The sequence below is a fragment of the Punica granatum genome, chromosome 1 (assembly GCF_007655135.1).
Source record: "Punica granatum isolate Tunisia-2019 chromosome 1, ASM765513v2, whole genome shotgun sequence".
NCBI lineage: Eukaryota > Viridiplantae > Streptophyta > Magnoliopsida > Myrtales > Lythraceae > Punica > Punica granatum.
In genome coordinates, this window is record NC_045127.1 from 1,119,434 (window position 1) to 1,143,254 (window position 23,821).

General features: G+C 43.1%; 6 protein-coding genes across 8 annotated transcripts; 3 read left to right on the forward strand and 3 right to left on the reverse strand.

Annotated features, from left to right (window-relative positions):
- Positions 1-4,582: 4,582 nt before the first annotated feature.
- On the reverse strand, positions 4,583-7,493 carry LOC116200389 (PRA1 family protein A1-like). Of its 3 annotated transcripts, none has more exons than XR_004155712.1 (8): positions 7,036-7,493; positions 6,323-6,363; positions 6,139-6,217; positions 5,805-5,891; positions 5,629-5,717; positions 5,456-5,527; positions 5,176-5,329; positions 4,583-4,980 (listed from the first exon to the last, which is right to left on the reverse strand). XR_004155712.1 is itself a non-coding variant. In XM_031531241.1 (7 exons), exons 1-7 carry the CDS (start codon positions 7,191-7,193, stop codon positions 5,226-5,228), a joined length of 630 nt encoding a protein of 209 aa, XP_031387101.1. In that variant the 5' UTR covers positions 7,194-7,492; the 3' UTR covers positions 4,583-5,225. The 3 variants fall into 3 exon arrangements, 1 of the variants encoding a protein (XP_031387101.1); XR_004155711.1 differs by having other exon boundaries at positions 4,583-4,835; positions 7,036-7,492; XM_031531241.1 differs by having other exon boundaries at positions 4,583-5,329; positions 7,036-7,492.
- A 78-nt stretch (positions 7,494-7,571) lies between these two features.
- On the forward strand, positions 7,572-9,016 carry LOC116200379 (protein MIZU-KUSSEI 1). Its single transcript, XM_031531232.1, has one exon. It carries the CDS (start codon positions 7,919-7,921, stop codon positions 8,675-8,677), a length of 759 nt encoding a protein of 252 aa, XP_031387092.1. The 5' UTR covers positions 7,572-7,918; the 3' UTR covers positions 8,678-9,016.
- Positions 9,017-9,483: 467 nt separating this feature from the next.
- On the forward strand, positions 9,484-10,621 carry LOC116201036 (dynein light chain 1, cytoplasmic-like). The gene is made up of 2 exons (XM_031532106.1): positions 9,484-9,688; positions 10,044-10,621. Exons 1-2 carry the CDS (start codon positions 9,551-9,553, stop codon positions 10,242-10,244), a joined length of 339 nt encoding a protein of 112 aa, XP_031387966.1. The 5' UTR covers positions 9,484-9,550; the 3' UTR covers positions 10,245-10,621.
- A 1,572-nt stretch (positions 10,622-12,193) lies between these two features.
- On the reverse strand, positions 12,194-15,154 carry LOC116201027 (mitochondrial substrate carrier family protein B). Its single transcript, XM_031532095.1, has 7 exons — positions 14,487-15,154; positions 13,675-13,851; positions 13,436-13,582; positions 13,175-13,276; positions 13,014-13,084; positions 12,840-12,907; positions 12,194-12,722 (listed from the first exon to the last, which is right to left on the reverse strand). Exons 1-7 carry the CDS (start codon positions 14,703-14,705, stop codon positions 12,499-12,501), a joined length of 1,008 nt encoding a protein of 335 aa, XP_031387955.1. The 5' UTR covers positions 14,706-15,154; the 3' UTR covers positions 12,194-12,498.
- A 216-nt stretch (positions 15,155-15,370) lies between these two features.
- LOC116201017 (UV-stimulated scaffold protein A homolog) lies at positions 15,371-18,169 on the reverse strand. The gene is made up of 3 exons (XM_031532083.1): positions 18,037-18,169; positions 17,643-17,902; positions 15,371-17,395 (listed from the first exon to the last, which is right to left on the reverse strand). The coding sequence occupies exons 2-3, from the start codon at positions 17,868-17,870 to the stop codon at positions 15,632-15,634; spliced, it is 1,992 nt and encodes a 663-aa protein (XP_031387943.1). The 5' UTR covers positions 17,871-17,902; positions 18,037-18,169; the 3' UTR covers positions 15,371-15,631.
- Positions 18,170-21,715: 3,546 nt separating this feature from the next.
- On the forward strand, positions 21,716-23,719 carry LOC116192376 (aldehyde oxidase GLOX). The gene has a single exon (XM_031520915.1). The coding sequence runs from the start codon at positions 21,813-21,815 to the stop codon at positions 23,427-23,429; it is 1,617 nt and encodes a 538-aa protein (XP_031376775.1). The 5' UTR covers positions 21,716-21,812; the 3' UTR covers positions 23,430-23,719.
- Positions 23,720-23,821: the final 102 nt, after the last annotated feature.

Here is a 23,821-nt window from a genome sequence, read left to right on the forward strand (position 1 = left end):
TGATTTCATCATTCATTCAATAATAGCAATAGCAAAAAGAAAAAAAGGAAAGAAAGGCTAAACGGTCTAAAGATTCAGTGGAAATTAGATTAATTCAACTAAGATTGTGCTTGTGGGAGCGTCAGAAGATGCGAGCCATCTTTTCCATCCGTAGTGGCCGGTTTAAAATTTCAGGTAATTCAGTTATTTGCGTGACGTAATAACATAAACGATTGTTTCGATGGAATTTGTGACGTGATTGATCTTACTAAACATGCGAATTGCTGGTTTCACTATTCGCATGCTAAAAGTATGTGAAAGTCTTTTAATTAATTCCATGCAATGAAGCTGCCCTAAGGCTAAAAAGATGGGATTTCGGTCCAATAAAACCCGCCTGGCTCTTCAGCTTTCAAAAATGCAACAAAGCAAAGATCTCTTCTTGTCTGACGAGAATATTTTGTTGATGCATTTACACATTGCCTCATCCATTTAAACATGCGAAATTATTAATTTGTTTTCTCTTTTAATTTTTGATCCTTTCTGGAGCATTTGATTCTTTTGTTCCACATACCGTTGATGACCCACTAATCAATTGTACGTTATAATAATGAAATCGACAAGTGTACACTAAATCCTCCTTGTTTTCTCGCTGTACATTAATTAATCCTTCTTCTTTTTCCCCTCCTTTTCTTTTTTCCCTTTCATTTTGTAAAGAACCACAATAATATGGGAATAATGAGTCCATGTTCAATTATTATGAGTCCACGATATACCGGAGATTTACCATGAGTCCACAATAATTATTGCATTACCCAATAATATCATTAACGAGACACCATCCTTCTTTTTTCCCATGCGATCTTTCGTGCAAATTGAACGATCCTCTCCCTAATTAATGAATGAGTGATATTCACTCTTAAAAAGACTTCCTTCTCATGCTCATGTCCATGTATTGATTTATATACATCCACGCATACATACGACTTATATATGGATGCATATATGAGTCATAAAGTCGGACAGACAGGGAGGGAGGGAAGGTGTAAATGTCCTACACAATCAAGTAATACCGAGTCGTCGTAAAGGCTGTTGAAATTTTCGGAAATAGATGAGCAGAATCGTCGAGAGGTTCCAGAGTTGTGCAGTTATATGTTTTTGGCAGAATAATTTGCTAAATATTAGAGGGACAATCAGTTCCCTCTTGAGGTCCAATCTAAAGATAGCCCCCCATAGCCTAGCCTTCACCTGAGAATCCCCAACATTCCAGCAGAAAGAAGATAAAATTATTATCGCATTGCATCTTACGTGGAAGAAGCAGCTGGTGCTCGTAACTTCCGAATAAGCTTATCCCGGGTTGAAAGCTCCGGAATTTGAATCTCACGGGAACAACCTAACCATCAAGAGAAGAGTACAATATTGCTTGTCCTACTACTATATATATTCTATTTGCTTATATCCTTGGTTATTATCAGCATAGGGCAATCAAGTCAACCATATGATAATAGATTAGGAACGAAATGCTCCTTCGGAAATTTAAGGAAAAATTCCCCGTGGAGAGAGTGATGCAAGCAACTGGTAAGATCACACATAACTATATATACATCAGACACCAACATACAAAATGAGGATTAACCTCATGCACTGCTCTGTGAAGAGCTTACTTCAAACGCAAGTCCCCAAGAATTACAGCTCACTTTAATTGCGCCAAACAAACAGCACGGAACTCCTCGCGGAATGTATTCAGATGTGCCTCCTAGTTAGGAGTTCTGCAACTCGCATGGAGGATAGTGGCTGAGAATGACAAAGAGAAGGCAATGATTGATTCATTTTGTGGGCTTCTGTGTAATCATTCCATTGCGTAAACAGAAACGATTAACTGATAACTGATTCGAGAACAACATTGAGCTCGGTGTCACTAATCATTTTTTCCTTTACTTTTTCACCCTTCGTAGGCTGCATGTCTATAAAGGCACAATGGACCCAACAGTCGGCGCCAAGTAAAAGCCCTATATCAACAACTTTTCATAGTTTTATCTCTCTTATTTGGATACTTAAAAACAATCTTCGTGATCTCAGGTTCATCATTGCAGGCCTCCGTAATGCTGGAGACCGCAGCTTCATTCAGGACTGATGCCCCGCAGCTATCCATCTTCATCTAGCAATTTTGGCATGCTGGTATTGCAATGATAAGTGCATTTGGAAAAATAAGCCATATTGATATTGAAACGTTCGAGTTGCGAAGATGTTGATATGGTAATGAACAGAGTTCCTTGGACGTTGTTGACTGCACTCAGGACAAATTCTTGGACTGCCCGAGTGGTCAAATACATTATTAACTTTGCACGGATATCATTTGATTTCTTCGTTTTCATAGCATATGTTAGTTTCAAAACTCAAGTAGGAAAATCAACTCAATCAAATAGTAGCAAAAGCAGAACCAGCATTCGGTACAAAGGCGTTCCACACTTAGAATGGAATTCGGCATGTGAATCTTCAGAAGATCGATGATTGATTTTTTATTTTTATTTTTTTTTTGAGACCTTGACATCAGTTTATCGACATTGCATGCTGCTGTGGGGCAATACGCGAAATCGACTTGCTAAAATTTGAACAAGAGAATGAATAGAAGCTTGAAGAGTTGTGATCAATATATTCCTAGTTACAAGCAACCGATTATATATGCATGCTCTGATGAGCCTGAAACAAGGAGGAACTCATGGCCGAAGTTTATCAACTCAGAGATAGCATGGCACAGAGATTTCCAGAGAGCTAAACACCACCATCGCAGCTGCAACCACCGGTGTCATTGCCGAGGTCGAGGTCGCGAGGTTTGGTGCTGAGGCAGCAACACATGAGACCCACAAACAGCATGAAACCTGATACAGATGCCACTGCCTCTACCCAACTCAAGTTCATTTTTATTCGCACGCACGCATGCAAGCAAGCAGACAATATTAGCTTGAAAGCTTCTTCCTCTTCTTCTTCTTCTTCTTCTTCTTCTTCTTCCCTTTCGTGTAGAGTCTGCAGACAATATTCTTCGATGTTGCCTCGACACTTCCTTAACTTCAACAGAGGGATGAGGGAAGGCAGAGAGCTCTGATGACTTCTGCCAGAGCCTGAGGAGAGCCAATTTATACAGACAGTGAAATGCCTTTTGTATCCCACCAAGGGGGAAAAAAATAAAAAATAAAAAAGGTAAAAGATATACAGCTTAATTACCTCGTGGGGCGTTGGTCTTTTTTTGTTTATTATATTATGGATTAGATCTGTGCAAGAATATCTTACATTGAGCATATTTGGTCGTTCTATAGTTATTAGTTCTTCTGTGCTTGGCATAAGACTATCCACCACACACAATTGCCTCGAATATTCTATTAGACCGTGAAACTTGATATGATCATGTGCACTTGACTCACAGTTCAAATAATTCGGGGGTTCTTTTTCTTTTCTTTTTAACATAAACAATGAATCAAATCAGGTCCCATAAACACTGTGGCTCATAAAAATGATAAAAGGGAATTTAGGGAAGCGTATTCCTTTCCCGGTCCAAGCACAAAGGAAGGGGCAAATGGAAGGAAGTGGTGGAACACAATGCAAAGAAGAAGACACCAACAGCACCTTTTCTCATTGTCTCTCTTTAGCAATTGTTTCTTGTTTTTGTGCCCGTAATATAAAATCGCCAAGAAAAGTTGCACTTGGCCCGTGACGTGTGAAGAAGGACTAAAAAAGTTAGAGGGAGAGATCTCATCAATCTATTAACCAAGTTGATTAAAACTATTCGATACTTATTTCCCTCAAATACAATTTCAGATTTGAGTATGTGAATTTAATAACAACAACAATATTAAAAAAGAAAAGAATGAAAAAGAAAAGGTAAACTGTCTAAAGACTGTGTGGAAATTAAATTGAATATCCACGCATTTGTGGGAGCATCAAAACCACCTTTTCAATCTCTTAACAGCCGATATATATAAAATTCCAGATAATCCTATTATTGACGTGATATATAACATAATTAATTGTTATCTAAATCAAAGCGTCCGTCCGCTTTGTATTTGTGGGAGTAATCACAAGAAGCAAAGCACCGATATAAAAATTCCAAATATATAACATAGAGAATTGTTTGTTTACTGCAAATTTTAGAAATGTGACGAATCGTACTAACTAACATGCGGTTTTGTGTTCAGAAAGTGGGGTATTGCTAACAGTTATAAGTTCCTTGGTTCTTGACTGCATTCAGGACAAATAAGCACTTTGAATCCTCCTCCTTTCCGCCCTCCTTTCTTTTTTCTTATTTTTTGATGGGTTCCTCTCTCTTTCTTCATATTGTAGAGTACAGTCATAAAATATGGGAAATTTACTCAATGAGTCCATCTACGATTATAGCATAAATGGCAGTAACAACCACGTTACCGGAGGATTACCCAGTTAAAATCAATCAGATATATCATACTTCGACCTTTCATGCAAATCGAACAATCCTCTTCCGAAGGGAATGGATTGGGTGATACAGATTCACTCTCAAAAGACTTCCTTTCCTTCTCATGCTCCTGTCCACATGGATACTACATAATGGAGTCAGCCAGGGAGGGAAGGAGGGAGGGGAGGTGTAAATCTGCTACGCAATCAAATATCAAAAGTCTGTCGCAAAGCCAACCGAGATTCCCAGAAATACACGAGCGGATATTGTGCAGTTGTATGTTTTTTGGCAGAATATTTGCTAACAATTAAAGAGACAATCAGTTTCATTTTTTACAATAATAATAAAACATGAAAGAGCTTGCCGCCTCTCCTCTCAATTCACCAGCCCCTTAATGTCCAATCTGAAGATATAGCCCCCACTTCCTAGGCTTCACCTGAGAATTCCCAATATTCCAGCAGAAACAAGATTACATTATTATTGCATCGCATCATACAGGGAAGAAGCAGCTGCTGCTCGTAGCTCCAAATAAGCTTTAACCCGGTCGCAAGCGCAGGGAATTTTCAATTGACAGGAACAACCTAACATAAAGCAAAGAGTACATCGCTTGTACTATATTTCGTAACTTATATCCTTGGTTATTGTCAGCATTTGAGCTATCAGTCAACATGACAATAAATTAGGAAAATACTCCTTCCTGAAGAAGGAAAAATTCCCAGAGGAAAGGTGCAAGCTACTTAACTATCAGACTAACAACATACAATATGAGGACTAACCTCATGCACTGCTCAGTGAAGAGCTTACTTCACACACAAGTCCCTAAGCATTACAGTTCACTGTAATTGCGCCAAACTGCACGGAACTCCTCGCGGAATGTATTCAAGCGTGCTTTCAAGTTTGGAGTCCTGAAACTCGCATGGAGGATAGTGGCTGAAAATAACCAAGAGAAGATGGAAATGACATCAAAATGTCAAAAGTTGAAAGAAGAAAACAAACAGTAGTAATATCTGAAAATGATAAAATACAACAAACTATAATATAAGTGAAAATACATACCCAGCAACCCAATGGTGAAAGCCCAGAGGACAGTTAAGAGACCGCAAGACACAAACCAAAGGCTGACGCTAGCTGAAGAGAGAGCAAACACAGCAAAATATTCATGATTGCTGCATTAACTGAAAGAATCAGGGAACGACACGCTACTTATTTTAGGAGCTTCATCAGTTTACCAGAAGAAAATATCAAGACAAACACCCAGCGTGGCCGACCACAAATAAAAATTGCTCTTTTAGCAGATGGACGCCCACGAATGACAGGTCTGCAAACAGATACATGTCTATGTATGATTAGCAACAACACAATAAAATTAGATTTTAGCACGCAAGAATGCAACAAGACAACATACGTGTGAGGAGGCCTCATCTTGGCAGCCAAATGTGGTGAAATTTGTCTCACACTTCTTGTCACCTTTTCACTAAAAGAACCTGCAAAACTGTGAAAGAAACCCTAGCTGCATCACATAACCTCAGCAAACAAGAACATAGTAAAAACAGGAGGAAGCATGCCAAAAATAACTTTACCCCTCAATCCTAATGCACCATTACAGAATCCACTTACAGTATCACCACACATGCCAATAAATTGATAAAGCAAACCATTAAAGATACAAGTGGTCTACCAGTCCTTCGGAAATGCCTTGCTAGGAAATGTTAAAGGGTCATTTGATAAGGCATACATACCTGTCATTTAGAATCGCAATGCTAAGAGCTGTCAAAAGAGCAGCAACGATTGCAAGTGGCCTCCTAAGAAAACCCAGCCCTGTAAAACTCAAAACCGTCAAAAACGAATATGCCCATCTACAAAAAGAAATAAGAACCTTGTGCGTACTAGTTTCCAGAAGGGAAAAAAAAATGTCCTACTCACCAAGGATTACAACGACCATGATGAAATAGTTGGTTCTGTAGCTGCAACCCACAAATGCCATATTTAAGAAAGAGAAATGGAAAGGCTTTTATGATAATAATATATCAACACATGCAAAGGGTACACTACATTCACAGTCGAAACAAAAGTAGTGAGAATATGGCTGCCGAAACAAGCACGAACTCAGCGAATAGCTTAAATGAGCTCCAGAAAGCACCCAACCACCACCAAATTGAGCCAAGACATATCGGAAGAAACATATTTATATTGTGGAGGAAAAAATGCATCATTTTCAGAGAATATCTGTTTTGCATCAAATCTAATATCTCACTGTATGCGCTCAAGTCTCCAAAAACCAACCCTCCCTCCAATCATAAGGTAAACTAATAACAGAAACAGCTCCCTAAACAGAGGCAGACAGCAGGCCATTCCATGAACACACTGGATTGTAAAAAATGGAAATGGCCACAACTTCAAATTATATTTTTTTTCCATCTGCGACAACAATCGGGAGAAGTACTACCGTTGAGCAAACGTTTTCCAATTACGAAAAAATTGACCCGGTTAACACGACAGGCTCTTGCATTTCCAAGAATTTCCGACAATTACGAGAGATTGCTGCTCAAAACAACAAGAGCCAGCAGCAGCAAACTGACAAAGCACGCAACAAATCAATTGGACGAAACGAGCAGGAAGGCAGGGTCGGATCGTACTAGTAGAGGTTGCATTTTAAGCGACTGTTCCACTTGGCGTAAGATCTGGGGACGGTGAATTTGGAGAAGAATTCCGCGAGGGGACGGGGCGGGGACGACCAATCGACCTCACGAAGCGCGTCAATCAGATCCTCAGCCGTCACGTTTCCCCAATCCATCGCAGCTCGAGCTTCTACCTGTTTCCCTCCAGCTGGTCCGAATCGGATACGATCCCGATGCGAGGTCGGAGAACAACGTAAACCCTCGAAACGACTGGACGGATGAAGGCTCTAGATGGAGTGGCGACAAAGGCCGATCGAGAGAGAGAAGATGAGTTTGTTTGTTTTGTTTGATGATGGAGCAACGGGGAAGGAAGCTTTGAATGGAACTGCCCTAATGATTTTAATTCCGTACGGGTCCTTTCTTGTTAAACTTAAACGGAGCGGTGAACGGAAAATGGAGGAGACGATGGATTTCTTCTTCGCCGGGGTTTTCCTTTTCTTCGACGGGAAGTCTTCGTCAATGAGCTAATAATGGACCGGGCTTTTGTCTCCTGCCAAGATTGGGCCTTGTTAACTCTGTGGCCCAAATATGTGGGGGTTAGTAGGCCCAAGCCCATCTCTCACATCATCTCCTCTGTTCCTTAACTTCACAGATCCTCCCCCTCCCCCTCCCCCTCCCCCAACGGCTATATCCGCCTTCCTTCTTCCCGCCTTCCTTCCTCCCTCCACATAACGAACCAGCAAACGTATTTTATTCTCAGTTCCCCTTCTCCGAGACGCTACCGGGAAGAGGAAGAAGCCCTCCCCCATTGTTTTCCCCAACTTTAGCCCCTTCGAAACCTTCAATCACCCCCCAGAATTCAATCCATTTCTCGGAAACCCGACCAAGAACACAGCCACTCATGACCAAGATCAGCACCCTCTGCCGCTTCGCACTTCCCTGCTTCGCCCCCTCCGCTTCGGCCTCCTCCCCTACCACCTGCCACCCCGCCTCAATCTCAACCGCCATTGCCGTCCCCTCCTCTAAGAATCGCATAAGCACCACGCTCAGAGACACACTGGCTGAGAGCATCCAAGAACCAGGCCCGAGACGTGAGGAGGACTCCGAGGTGGAGACCAACAGCATCTCGTCCCCGCTTGCCCCATCTGCGGCCCCACCACGGCCCTCCAAGACAATGGTTACCGGGACGATCTTTGGGCCCCGCCGCGGCCATGTGTGGTTCTGTATCCAGCACGACCGCCTCTCCACCAAGCCCTTCCTCCTCCTCGAGCTCTCCATCCCAACCCACCAGCTCGTCAAGGAGATGCAGTCGAGCGAACTCATGAGAATCGCCCTCGAGTGCTCCTCATCTGCCTACTCTTGCACTCTCCGTTCAGTCCCGATGTGGACCCTCTCCTGCAATGGGAAGAAGCTCGGGTTTGCTGTTAGGAGGAAGTCGAACGATCAGAGCCGTTCAATCCTGAAGGCTATGCAATCCATGACAGTCGGAGCTGGGGTGATACCACCCAGCGTAGGAGCACAATCATCAGAGGAGCTCATGTACATGAGGGCCAACTATGAGCACGTTGTGGGGAGCGCCGACTCTGAGTCCTTCCACCTCATTAGCCCGGACCAGTGCCCCGGTCAAGAACTCAGCGTGTTCTTGCTCCGTTCAAAGTAATTATGAGGGAGTTCCTGAAGAAAGCAAAACATGTTATTTCTTCAGATTCATTCTTTTACCAAGATCGGAGTTTTTCTTGGGTTCTTTGGGATGGTTTCTTGAGAAAATTGACGACCTTGTAATCTTATTGAATCTGTTTTCGGGAATGATCGGTACACAAATTCAGAGTTAGACTGGTAGGTAGGCAATTTGCTTCATTGGACATAGTTTGTCACGGAGTTCAGGCTGTACTTTTCGTTTCTTTTTCATTTTTTTCCTTGCGTTGATTCATCTTCAACAAAGAACTGACTTACCCGTGTCAGAGCAATGCAATGTTCGAATGAATTCTCGTTTTCGAAATCTTCTTATTTGTTTCTAATGCATATCTTTTAGTTCCTTTGGGATGACGAATGGCTAACACTTCAGAATGTTCGTAAGCCACAAAACACAGACAAGAAGTTGGAGTCCTTTTCGCAACAACTGCATGCTCGACTCTACATGGACCACTTCCATGCTCCAAGACAACAGAGAATTAACTGACAAGCCGGATCGAACCACACAATTCCTTGTCTTCAGCCTCCAGTTTCTGCACTTACCAACGAAATCTTTCTTCTTCTGAGAAACAAGAATCCAAGATTTCAATTGCAAAATTGGCTCAATCGCATTTGTTTACGTACGGCATTTACATTGAGATATTTTTCTCTAATATGGTAGAAGATTTTTGGAATGATTCAGCTTTGAATCTCCACCACTACAACCAACACCAACACCACCTTTTGCTAATCGAAGCGTTAACCTACCTGCCCCATAAATACAGAAAATGTATGAATTTTCTCTGCTACTAGGCCCTAAAGTGATTCCTAAAGCGAGAAATTTTCCAGAGTTTTCATCGAGATGTTGGAGGGAAGAGCAGTGGTGCGAGAAACCGACATGCCAGAGGAAACGCAAGCCCATGTAATGGAGTTAGCGTACAAGTCCCTTGATCTGTATGAATCCTCCGATTGTCAATCCATCGCTCATCATATCAAACAGGTCCTACCACAGTCCTCTCATAGAATCTCACCTAATGTGACTATATTAGTATATAGCAGTAAGAGTTGAATATGCGATCAAGGCAAGCGTGGTTTTAAGCTTGTGAGAGTATAAAGGCAGATTGATCTGTTTTCAGTACCGCTGCTAATTTATATCTTCTTATTATCAGGAGATAATTTGAGGAATGATTACGACTTTCAATGTTGTGTGATCGTCAGTTCTGCAGTTGAGGGATCCCTACTTTTCTAAAAGTCCTATTATACTTATCGCACCAGCTGCAGGAATCCTCAGCTGCAGAGGATTTTCTTCCAAGAATATGAAAGATGTTCAATCATACTCTTTGTTCATTTAACAGAGCTTTGATGAAGCTTATGGGCCTTCTTGGCACTGCGTGGTGGGCAAGGACTTCGGTTCGTGCATCACTCATTTGCGTGGGAGCTTCATTTTCTTCCATGTGGACATGATGGCGTTTCTCATCTTCAAGGACGGGAAGGACTTCTCCGAGAGCAAGGAGGAGGCGATCGGAGTGCGGCGCAAAAACGGCTTTGATGCCTGAAGTATAAAGATAATCTTACAAATGCAAGAAGTGTTAGCAAACCTATATACACTACAGACTTCTTAAAGTTCTCGTGTTTTATTTTAATCTACAGAAAAAATCAAGCGGAATAATTAAGAAGCGTCAGGAAAGTAGTACCGGTAGAGGAAGGTTGGCATTGTCAGTGAGGAAGAGAGAATCTGCAGCCCAAGGACTAGAAATGGTTTCGGGTCAATGGGATTTCTAAACCTCAGGATGCAGATTATCCGATCCTCACCCAAATATGATCAGCAAAATATCAAACTTTGGCAGGAAACAAGGGACTTGTGTATGTATTTCTCTAGCTAGAGAGTGATCATGGAGGATAAAGCAAAGAGTTAGATGTGTTCGAAATTATATATGCCTCTATGAAGTCACTAGAAAATGATACGTTATACTTTTAACTAAAAGATCTAATGTGGTGCAAAGAGCTGTTTCTACCTCGGGATATATATATATATATATATATATGTAGGCATTTATATGATTAGGTGTCAGAATTTCTTTTTGTTGGTTTGATTTGATTCTGTTCTTCTGCAACCAATCATGATCAAAGGGCCTTCTTTTATTTCAATCTGCTTTCAGCAGATGAGGACATCTTCTCTGCCTTGAATGCTTTCCGAAGATGAACCAATCCGATCACCGGATCTTCCCCTTCACCAGTTTTGATAGATTCTCTCCCCCTTACATATATTCCGAGTCCTAATCAAGACACTTCTGTCCAGATATAATTATTGTGAGCTTGAAGCTACTCTGCAACTTCAAAGGAAGAAATTCAAGCATCTCTTAAAGCTTAAGATGGATACTTCAGCTTCTGCACATATTTTCTCTGAGAAGCCAAAAAAATTGATGGGTTGTGAAGGAAAGGAGGTGTCTTGTCAAAATCTTGCCAGCCCCAGTAACTGCCTCTGCTTGGGTGGATATTCTTAAAGTCCTGGGAGAATTTGTTCGTGTTCATCTTCATGTTCGTGATCTATGATCTGTGAAATGCTCTCGAACAATCATGACAAATAGTTACGCTTCGGTCTTTGAATGAACTCGAACGGCAGCATATCGTTTGGAAAGATCTCTGATGATACCTTGACACTCTTCATCACTTGGAACCACTTCTCACGCCTATAGCATATTCCATTTTATTAATCGATTACTTAGTACAAGTGCTCAATTTTTATTTGTAATACTTCTTTCTAGAATGTATATGCCAGCTTAGCTACAAGGTGGGACTGATGTCGCTATCTGCCGGGCACATTTTATCAGTGAATCAAATTATACAAGTTGTGAGAGTGGCATGCCCATATCGAATGACGTTATTACAGCATGATATCTAGCATGGAACTTTTTCTTTTTACAGCATGATATCTATTCTTCCTATGAAGTGGAATACGAACTTTTAGAAGTTCTTCGATCCTTGATGGCTGATTTACAATGAACCAAACCACACGTCAGGCTGCCATATCCTCCGCTTTTTTCCTATGTTCTTTCACAAGAAAGGTTGGCCACTGCTGTCGAAAATATCTCCAACATGACAGAAGCTGCGATCAGCAGAGAATGCAACTTGCAACCAACCCTGATTATGATGTATGTCCAATAACCAATCATAAGGCAGCAAAAAGAGAACTAAAAAGAGTTTTTTTTTTTTTCATAAGTAACTTATGCCCAAAGGCTAAGGCTACTCTTTTGAATCTACTTGTTACAAAATGCTGCTGTCAAAGGTCGAAGCTGCCGTTAAAGCTCCTTCAACCACCAACAAATTGCTGTTACTTCTGCAAATCAATTATCACTGGATGAAGTAATGATCAGGAACCTTGAGAGATTTCGATATAGCAACACCATATGCTGTCTTATATCTTCATGCGAAAGGAACATTCGAACCAACAGAGCCTAACGTGTGGATAAGCAGGCAACAGGCAGTATTGGCAAGAGACCTGTCATTTTAAGAATCGTTCGAGGGATAGGATTGATAATATGCCGCTGCAAGAAACTCAACACAATAACGGTTCCAGTGCTAACAACTTATACACACAAAAACTTTGGCCTGGTAAATTAGGTGGCAGCAACGGGAAAATTTACTGCCAGACTCTTAACAAAAATAACTCCAGTACATCCTCTTTTTCACTTCTACCCATGCACTATCTCAAACATCCCTACTCTATCTTTCCTTCTCATTTAAGCCTACCCGCCTACAGAGTTCGATGGGAACAATTATCTGCAACGGAAGCTAACAATCGGTGGAAATTCAGGACAGCAGCATCTTAAGTGTCTCGTAAGTCATGAATACGATCCCTACACCCGGGACTACCTTGTAGTACTCGGGAAGTATCCCTCTGTACAAGCCCCATAAGCCTTCTGTTCGGATAATATGCCCGAATGTCCCGAACAAGCCAGTGTTGTAAACACGAGCTCTGCCACCCGCTCCTTCCAACTGCATTCTTCGCCTCACAAGATCGATAGGGAAGGTTGCTACACCATTTTCAGGAGCAAATTGAAAATTTTATGAGACAATCAGGATATGGAAGAAAAAAATTATATAGAAGAAGTGGGAAAATTGACATCTAAAGATATACACAAATAATTTACCAGTTGAAGATGCAATGCCTGAGAGACTGCCACAGGCAAGACTTACCATCACAGCTGAATCATTTGGCCTAAGAAGAGTATAAACATATCATCAATACGTGGAGTCTAATAAAAAATTCCAGGACGAATAAACATAAGATAATTCACATGGGAGAAGAAGTGTGAAGTTTCTACCTTTGGGACTGCCAAAAAGATCTCAAGCTTTCATAAACTGAGAAACTTATTGCTATGCTGGGACCAACTCCCTACATAAGGGGGAATACCAACATAAAAATTACATACAGAGACAAAAATTGGTAGCAGAACAGATGTGTACTGCCAAAGCAATAGCATACCAATAATGTCGCTCCAAGTCCTTTATATAAACCGAAAAAGCCTTCTTCTTTGCAAATTGTATGCAAAGCGTGAAAAATTCCTCTATAGTATACTGCATTTCTCTGCAAAACCCAACAAGGAAAGTAGGGATTGAGGGTTCTACTTGGAACAAATAACTTTCTAAGTCACCAATGTTGGTTTCACCCAAAATCTCCATCTGGTCCATCTCATTGATCTCTATTATTTTTCAGTTACTTTCTAAGTACAGTATGCATGTTTACCGTTGCAGCAAGGCGGGTCCGAACAAGATCTAGAGGATAAGTGGCAGAGGCAGCTGTTATTCCAGCCAATCCTCCACCTACAAAATGCACAAAGAGATCTGAGCTCGCACTCCCCTGTTGACTGTTTCCGACTACCGAATGCAAGAACTGAAAATAATTTGTTTTTTCAGTGTTAGCAGGATAGTCCTGATAAGAGGATAGAATCATAGACAAGACGGTTGGCGGTAACATGTACTAACCCTCTTGTAATGCTCATAAGCATAGAAGTTGACAGACGAATAAGGAAGCCGATGGACAATTGTGACCATATTGCCTTTCCAAAAGGCTCTGAATCCCTCCTCATTGACAATGCGTGAAGCCTCGTGCCATATGCTGGCCTTGGTTAAAAGTGAGACGTCAGTGTGCATTCCTTGGACCTAGAAAGATCGGATGTCAAAAATGAAGTCAACAAACAAATAAAAAAGTTCAGACACAAAGACAAAAGCACCAAGAGGAGCACAGAGAATTTCATGCTCGAGAAATTGTCATATTGTTGGGCAAAAACTGGGGAGATGCGCGGGTGGGGAATTCAATAATGAACAGTTGGATCTATGGCGAGGTTGCCCAATCACGTAAAGGTGGCAATGCCTAATCAACTTGACACGGATTACTGAGAGATCGGTTAAAGGATACTCACTCTTGAAACAGATAGCAATGACACAATATTGGCACAAAGTGAAGTACAGAACATGTGATTCTAACATAAACTTGCGAGCTCTGCTCTGCAACCAACAAACGGAACCCATGGAACACCTTTACCAGGGAAGCTGGAATTTCCGTCCCTTCAGCTCAGTCTACCTCTAGAGCCCTGCGGACATAGCACTCGACCAGATACAGCCACTTCACACAAACAAAACCATTTCTTTCCTCTCCAGCCAAACTCTATGCGAGACACCTATATAAGAACAAGTCCTAATTCCAAGCAAAATAGCCCTTCCCCATAAATCAAAACTTTCCGACATAGCACACAGCATGAAAGCATGACACCCAAGAGTCAGAATCCAAAATGGACCTGAAAGAGAATGGTGAGGCGAGCGAGAGGAGCGGTGCAGGTCTTGCTGAAAGCACCGGCGATACCGCCGGCTAAAAGCTGCTGCGCCGTCCCAATCTGGGTCAGAGCAGCTGGCGGCGGCTTGTGCTGCTGCGGCTGCAAGAACTTCCGGTGCCCACTATCTACAACCCCTCCGTGGGTAGCGGAGTTCACGACGCCGACTCTAGCCTCCATGTTCATTGCCGCAGTCTCTCTTCCCTTCCCTTCTCTCTCTCTCTCTCTCTCTCACACACACACACACAGAGAAAAGCAGCTGAGCTCAGCTGGGTGTGAGTGAAATTAGACAGCAGGCGATGTTTATGTCACCGGGTGAGTGGAAAGAAATCAAGAACACAGTATCGGGGGAAACCAGGAACTGGTCATTAGATTATTCTAAACTTCCGCAAGGGGGGAACGAGGAGGTGGCAGAGAAGGCAAGAGGAGAACCCTAATATTCGTCTTTTCTCGTGCGAGGGTTTTAAGTTCTCTGATCTGAACAGTGGAAATTACCAACTCGTGAAAAAGATTTTCCATTTCGTTTTCGTGAGACAAGAGCTTCCTATTTACGCACGTGCTGGATATTCAGGGGAAGATGCCAATATTCCTTGAGAAAACTTCACACTTGGCCAGGACTTGTTTCACACCACACATACATGCCACTGCCACATTGGTCTTTGGAGGACCACTGCGATCGGCAGGTTAACATCGATCCAACAGTTGACAGGCACCGCTTGAAAACGTGTAACATATCGAGATAAGGTTTAACATGTCCGTGGCCATCTCTGTCTTCACCGAGAAGCCGAGAAAAGACGCTACTCTGTTGAATTTACAAATACAGGTGCTCCACCGGCTAGCAAAGATATGGGTAAGAATAAAAAATGGAGCTTATTTCAGGGCTCTTCAAGCGAAATGCCTCCCTCCCCATCTTTTACATGTACATAAATACATCAAGAAAAGCCGTGGTACAAGGTTACTATCGAGGTGTTTGCCGACCAAGAACTTCTTCCTGGAAATAAAGTGCTTCCACTTCCACCCTCAGATGAAGATAAAAAACCTAATCTGTATCTTAACTCAGGGCTCTTGAAAGCCAGCAAAACCCATCAAATCTTACAGAACAAACAGCCCGTCTACCACTGGTTCGGAAAGGCTTCCCTGTAACGTTGATCCTCATCAGTGGTCAGTTGCGTCGTGGTTGAATCCGCTGCACGGGCATTCAGTAACCTCCGGGATAGCCTATCCTTCGCAGTCGCTTTCTTCCGTAGCATTGATGCAAGAGTCTGCTTCTTGCTCCTAGCCGATGATTTTCCACCCACAGCCACATCCACTTCTTCCCCAATAGCTGCAGACCTCGAAGTAGAAGCCAATGCAGCATCCCTAAGAACCGCTTCATTGTGTTCACGAATTTTAGCGAGCTTTGCACGTTTCAGCGCTTTCCTATCATGCATCCTCCTCTCGCCTTCCTCTCTATCCCGCGTCCTAACATTTTTAACAGCTTGTTCAGCTAATGTTTTCACTAGATCATTCTCCGGTTCGTGAAATTCTTTTTCTGCTGAATGCCCCTGATTGATTGGTCTGCCTTCATTGTCTCGAGATACAACGGGTCCATGGAAAGGGCAGACTTTTAGATCTCTTCTTTGACAGAGTGCCCCATTGCTCAAAGGAGCACGGCAAGGCTGAGGGGTTGCTCGCTCTTCCTTGTAAACGGTTGCCTGGACATTCAACTCTGCGATTTTTTCGGCTGGAATAACCGCATCATAGTCCACCCGACCCCAGTGGCTTTCCAGCTCCAATCCCCTCTGATTAGCCAAAACGCCATCGCTGGAACCCCACTTGTCCAAACAAGAGCCCCATTTCACCACTGGAGCTTCAGCCAAAAGCTTACTCTTCAAAGAACCCGAATCATCCGGAACACGTGCACAATCAGGTTTCTTGTCGCTATTGGAATCTTCTATATCACATCTAGAATTTTCTTTCGCACCACTAGTTGATGGCAGACTCAGATCCTCGACACGATCTTTAGGTGCCCTTGTAGTGCTGTCTTCGAGCTCTCCGACCTTTCCCTCTTCCCAGAAGTCGTCTTCTTCTTCTGCATCATGCTTTCCAGGAATTGAAGGTTCGCTGACTAATTCTTCACATTTCTTTTTCACGTCGTGAATCTTGTTTTGGATCTTGATCAGCTCCTTCAAAGTGGAGTCCCTCACCCTGCTGTCTGTCGCATCTGCTCGCACGACAACCGTGATTGATTCTTGGACAGAAGCCAAGTGCTTTGCGACAAGGAACTTATAAAGCTCTCTCAGTGTGTCAAACACAACTCTATTGTCCTGGTTCTCATGAACTCTTTCCCCTTCTTTCAATGATGAGAGACGTATCTGCAGAAGTTCACGTGAACGGAACTCACCGACATCTTCATCATCAAGGGGGAAAGGGGGCACAAGTTTGTCTCTTGTACGAACAATATCCAAACACTGCTCGATCTCATCGATCGTGGACTGGACTTCGTCCTTCATGGAGCCAAAATTCTCCTTGAGAGCATCAAATTTCTTCTGCAGAATCTCTCTCGTCCTCATCTCTCTTTCCCTCCTCTCCTGTTGAATCCTGGCTGCGTTCGCCTGGAGATCAGGGAACTGCAGTCTGAGGGTGTTCTTCAAGTAATCGAATCCTAACCTGAGCTGCCTGTAATGGACGCCAAAGGAAGCGTTCCACTTCTCCAGAAACTCAATCGCCTTCGATCGCAAGCAAGAAGCAATCACTGCAGGAGCAGGAAGAGGCATATTTCTTCGGAACCCGACACTAAAACTCAATAACTGATCCAGATTTTCGACGATGAGGGTCCTGAAAAGCTTCGACCGCATAAACAGTTCATCTACTATCAGCAGTGACAGGTACCGCACCTGAAACAAGGGCACACGAATCTCAGAATCCAATCAACCCTACAAGAAATAATAATAATAATAATAATAATAATAATAATAATAACCCTAAAATGGCATTTTCTTGAGATGCAGTGCCCAACAGCAGCGTTGAACAAAATAAGGCGAAAATTTTAACGAATTCAAACAGAATCACAGAATCAATTTCAAATATTCAGCACATATGATGAATTGAAAGCGCAGAGAGAGAGAGAGAGAGGGGGGGAACCTGGGAATGGTTACGCTTCATGAGGGACATGAGAGTTTGGGCGGCGACCCGGAGCTCGGAGTCGGAATAGCGAACGACGGACTTGATGGACTTGAGGAGGCGGGGGTCAACTTCCCTGGCCGTGGAATTGGTAGCCTTCTCTATCAAAGCCCTCACCTTGCCGCCTTCCTCCTCTTCCATATCCATTGCTCTCTCCCCCTCGTCTCTCTGTCTCTGGATTTGCTTCATTGATTGACCATTGACCCCTCTGCCTCTCTCTCCTGCAAGGCCGCCAGTAGGGCGCAGCCGGATTAAATTTGGGCTTTCTATTCTTCATCCTAGAAAATATTTAATAATAATTTCTTCTTTTTTTTTCAACCCCTAAATAATTAAATATTAAAATAAAATCCTGAACCTAAACGGACGTCATCTGCCTTTTTCCTTTGTTCCTTGATGCATCAGTCCCCGCTCTTCCCGCCGCTTATGGACCCGAACCAGTCAAGCGGAGCCACGCTCGAGATCCTTTCCTTTGGACTTGATAACGAAACTGGCCTTACTGTGCAAGCCGCAATTATCAAGTGACAGGCTGATATGCCGTGCAGTGCAGTGTCGTATACTTTTTTGGTCAGGCACGATAGATAATGAATAAGACTTGTCTGCGGACCGACTCATTAACGTGCACAGCAAGACAAAGCTTTGGCCTTTGGCCCAATAATGGTTACAGGGTAGGGTCCAAAATTGCCACTTCAACATCTCAAGCCCGAAAGGCCCCATTACAGGCCCAAGTATAGGGCTTTTGATGGGCTTCAACCGCCACAATGGGCCGACAATCTCCCAACTGCTGAAGAGCAGCATCCACAAAACGGTTGCCTGCAGGGACTTTGAACTATCTGCATGGGTTATGGGGAATCTATCGGGCTGTTTAGGTCAGTTGCTCGCTCAGTACATTCTTCTTTGTCAATTTGATTATGACAGCCATTTCTAATAATATGCGACATGAACCAGAAGCTTCTGTGCCTTATTGTATTGTCGTCCCTCTCGTGCCCGCATCATTATCCAGGAGTTTGGAATTGGACATCTGATTTTCACAGAGTGGACCTCATATCGTCATTCATTAAAGCATAGCTCATAATTCGTCTAAATAAAGAGTGCCTTCGATTAGAAGCTCTCTCTCTCACTCATTCATTGTCACTTTGTTCCCAAGACTGCATAAATAAATCTATGTTCGTCCTCATATTAATTTTTTACCAGGATTTAAAGCTTAGTGTTGAAGATATGTGTCGTATTCGACGGAGGACCCAGAGACCTGGATATGACGATGAAATCAGCTGAAAATGAGGAGAAAGGGGCCGAGTTGAGTTGCTCTCTGTAAAAGAGATTTGCTGCAACAATTATTAAGTTTATCGCAACACTGGGAGGTTTTGCCATAGCAACTTGCTGTTTCACTGCAGAAATGCGAGTTGGTCATAGCGATTCTTGTTTCCGTTTTGGGCGTGATTTCATGTAATCATAAGATATTATTCATAAGAGATATTCTAGAGTTTTATAGATATATTCTTGTATTTATATATATGAGAGGTGGAGTCTTGGGAAGAGAGGCGTTGTGTGATAATCACGGATAATCTTTTTGGGAATTCTTGGGTTTACTCTCTTGGAGTCTCTAGACTTCACAGAGTGAGAAAGCTGAGAAGATTATGAGACTCTTTTCGGATTGAGTTTTGTAACAAGAACTAGGAAACACAAGTGTGATCTCGATGTTGTAATCTCCGGTTTATCAATCTAGTGGAATTTCCTACTTTGTCCGTTGACGTTTCCCTCATTGAGAGAGTTTTATCACGTATAACCCAATGTTCATTGTTCTTACTTCTTGATTAAATTCCTCTAATCCGGCACGTTGTATCAACACTTAGCTTCACCGACACTTCTTCAATTAAAAGCAAAGTCCTTTTTCCCAATGAAAACATTTTCCAATCCCCCTTGAATTATTGGTTGTTCAGCTAAAGGGTCCCCAAAGTGGGAAAATAGATAGGTCGAGATCTCCATTAAGAGGGGCCCTCTCTGTTTCATCATGCATCTTTTCTTGTAAGCTTTACCGATTTAGGCAACCGAAATGACCATTATATATATACAAAGAAGATTCTGCTGGTGAAATTGACCGATTACGATCTCAATGCATATGACCCGATATTAAACCGTTAGCGACTTCTGCTAGTACGTGATCTTACCATAATATATATTTATGGAAGGGTAAAGAATGGCATATAGAAGAGAAGCATGAGTTTTTTTTTTTTTTGGTAGTAATAAACTAAGAGGAATTAAGTGAGCTGACGTGAAGAAGACCCCGAAAAGGACCTGCCAAAACAATGAACTGTATAATCCAAAAACCATTATTGATTTTTTTAGAAGAAAGAGAAAGCATTAATGCCTTTTTCGTTATATACTATGGAGAAGCGAGTGTCGACCGTTGAGGACAATAATAATAATTCATATTTTTGGAGTGTTACTCTTGACAATTGACATACATTCAATCATCTTGAATATCGATAACAAGCTTAGAATAGAATTATCCTTTTGATCATTAAAACATTTCCGTTATAATCTTGTTTTGTAAGATTTATGTCACATGCATCAATTACATACTTCATTTGTGGCTCCCACCCTATGATATCCTAAAATGATTTCAAATAAAAAAGGTTCATATTTATAAAGGCCGAACAATATATATAAAAAAAAAGAAAAAAAAAAAGAGGAACTAGAACTTTTGCTTTTGATGAATATAAAATGAACTAGAAGTTGCTTGCGACTAAAGTTGTGTAATGCACCAATGAATATAGGGGCTCTCTTCTAGGGTTAGAAAACGACTTCTATTGTCTTTTTAGTTTAGTTTAAAAAGTGTAGATAAGAAAAATGGCTACTATAAAGTTACGGGATAATATTTTTTTTTCTTAAAGTATTATCTGATAGGATTCTTCATTTGTAATTACATGACACGTTCGAATTCATACAGGTACCGAGAGGAAAATTCAAAATGAAGAATTGAATTTGAATTATGAAATGATCATGTTGTTAAAACATGATAGGATCGTATTTTCTTTCTTTCCAAAGATTCACATGGCCAATAATAAGAGTTGAGGAAAATCACTATAATATACCAAACTCTGAGCACAAAGATGAAGAGGGCAAACCCAGAGAAGACACCGAAGAGCTTTCCTAGGGAAATTTACGTCCTTATTTAATAATTAATAAATTTCAAATTTGATTATAATTATAAAATTACCAAAACCCTTTAATAGTTATTAAAATTTTATTTCATTGTACTATACTTGACATTTCTTCTAACCGGAAAAAAATATATTTCAAAGGATGAAAATAGGAGCATTTCTTTGATTTATGGACAAGAGTCGATCATCAAATATTTTATCAACGTGTATTACGATATTAAAAAATTCAATTGATCTCGATTAATTCAGTTCGAGTGTGAGACTTACTAAATAATAAAATTCTATATAAATTTTTTTCATTCATAAAATTTGAATTTAAAAATTTATTTAAGATGAACGAGGATTGATGACTTGGCTCATCACAGGCATTGCTATCCAATTCTCTTTCCCAACCCAGATCGAATGGAGCACGGGAGCAGTTCAATATATAAACTTCGATAAGTGGGCCCCGCACCCCGTGATGCATTGTCTCTTCTTCCCCCTACACTCGTCAGCCACCTTCTATACAAGCCCAAAACAGCCATGCCACCCATGTACTTACGTAATGGCACAAGGCAGTGCTCGAAATCTAAAAATTCTGAGTTCAATTTTTATTAGTGAAAATTATGTATTCTTTTATTTAATTTTATTTTTTTATATGATGCTTATGTGCGTTTGCTTAAAAAAAAATAAAGAGGCTGTAGCACCCATGTGCCTACGTGTCACTCTCGCCGGCCCCACACTGCCACACCCCCCGTTCGGTTCCAATCCTCCAAGTGGCAGGCTCTTGTTCGCCCAAGAGTTAAAGTTGTGGGACCCACCATACAAACCATGGGTTTATCTGAACGGGTCTGTCCATCTTTCCGATGTGGTTTGCGTCTTTCTGCTTAAATTCCACTTTTTCCTGCGGGACCCGCCCGCTCTCCTTTAAGCACTCCCTCCACTCTCTACTCTGCGGTGGAACTCACTGATCACTCAACTCTCTAATCTAATGGCGTCTCAACGGCTTCTCTTCCTCTTCATCCTCTTCTCCGCCATTTCCTTCCGGAGCTTCCCCGGCTCCGCGCTCGCGGGCCTCCCCGGCTCGTGGGAGCTTCTGGTGGCAAACGCCGGGATCGCCTCCATGCACACCGCTGTCACCCGCTTCAACACCGTCGTCCTCCTCGACCGCACAGACATCGGCCCCTCCCGGAAGCTCCTCCCCAAGGGCCGCTGCCGCCGTGACCCCAACGACCCCGTCCTCAAGAGCGACTGCTACGCCCACTCCGCCATCCTCGACCTCGCCACCAACGCCATCCGCCCTCTCATGATCCTCACAGACACGTGGTGCTCCTCCGGGCAGTTCCTCCCCGACGGCTCCCTCATCCAGACCGGCGGCGGCCGAGACGGGTTCCGGAAGTTCCGGCGGTTCGAACCATGCGGTCCTGCTGGGTCCTGCGACTGGGACGAGCTTGATGACGTTGAGCTCTCCAACGGCCGGTGGTACGCGACGAACCAGATCTTACCCGACGGCTCCGTCATCATCGTCGGCGGCAGGGGAGCCAACACCGTGGAGTTCTTCCCGCCTAAGAAAGGCGCCGTGTCATTCCCATTCCTCGCCGCCGCTGAAGACAAACAGATGGACAACCTGTACCCTTACATCCACCTCCTCCCCGACGGCAACCTCTTCATCTTTGCCAACGACAAGGCGGTCTCGTACGATTACAAGGCCCACAAGGTGGTGAGGAACTACCCGCCGTTGGAAGGGGGCCCACGGAATTACCCTTCGGCCGGGTCCTCTGCGATGCTGGCCCTCACGGACACTTACTCGACGGCCGTAATTGTGGTCTGCGGAGGAGCTCGGTATGGCGCGTTCATTGAGAAAAGCACCGACAGCCCAGCCCACGGGAGCTGCGGTCGGATATTGGCGACATCAGCCGACCCGAGGTGGGAGATGGAGGACATGCCATTCGGGCGGATCATGGGCGATATGGTAATTCTACCGACCGGGGATGTCCTCATCATTAACGGGGCAGAGGCCGGGACCCAAGGGTTCGAGATGGCATCTAGCCCGTGCCTCTATCCGCTTTTGTACCGTCCCGACCAGCCGGCGGGGTTAAGGTTCATGACCCTGAACCCAGGCACGGTTCCCCGTTTGTACCACTCCACGGCAAACCTCCTGCCCGACGGGCGGGTCTTAATTGCGGGCAGCAACCCTCATTACTTCTACAAGTTCAATGCGGAGTTCCCGACCGAGCTGAGGATCGAGGCCTTCTCGCCCGAATACCTGTCACCGGACCGGGCCAATATCCGGCCCGTCCTGGAGGAAGCCCCCACAAAGGTGCGCTACGGGGAGGCATTCAGCGTGCGCATGTCGGTAACTTTGCCTGTGGTGGGAATTGTGGAGGTGAACTTAAACAGTGCACCTTTTGCCACGCATTCATTTTCTCAGGGGCAACGGCTGGTCAAGCTGGGCGTGACGGCCCCAGTCTTGGAGGATAACGGCCGATACCACATCGGGTGTACGGCACCACCGAGTCCGGTGGTGGCACCACCTGGCTACTACATGGCATTTGCAGTAAATCAGGGTGTGCCAAGCATAGCTCGGTGGATACAGCTGACGAAGTAATTGTATATTTAATATATATTTTCAGGTCGAGCATACATACATATAATTAACTAGAAGTTTTTTTCTTTGTTTTTTATTTTTATTTTTGACCAAGCAAGTATAAATCTTAGAGAGATATCTATCTATCGTAATTGTGTGAAGGTGAAGCCTGAAGGAATAGATCAAGTAGGGGACCCCATTATATAACGAGAAAGGGCAAGACAGAAAAGGGGCCCTTTGGGACATTGTTGTTTTGTATAGGGAATTCAGCAATATAATAAAATTGCAGTGTCCGCTGCTTTAGCAAGTCACTTTATTTATGTTCCTTCTCCATCTCTACGTACTATAGTTTCCAAGCCAAGCTGGACTGCCAACCAGCCAGCTCGCTCGATGGTTCACTTCTTCTATCTGGC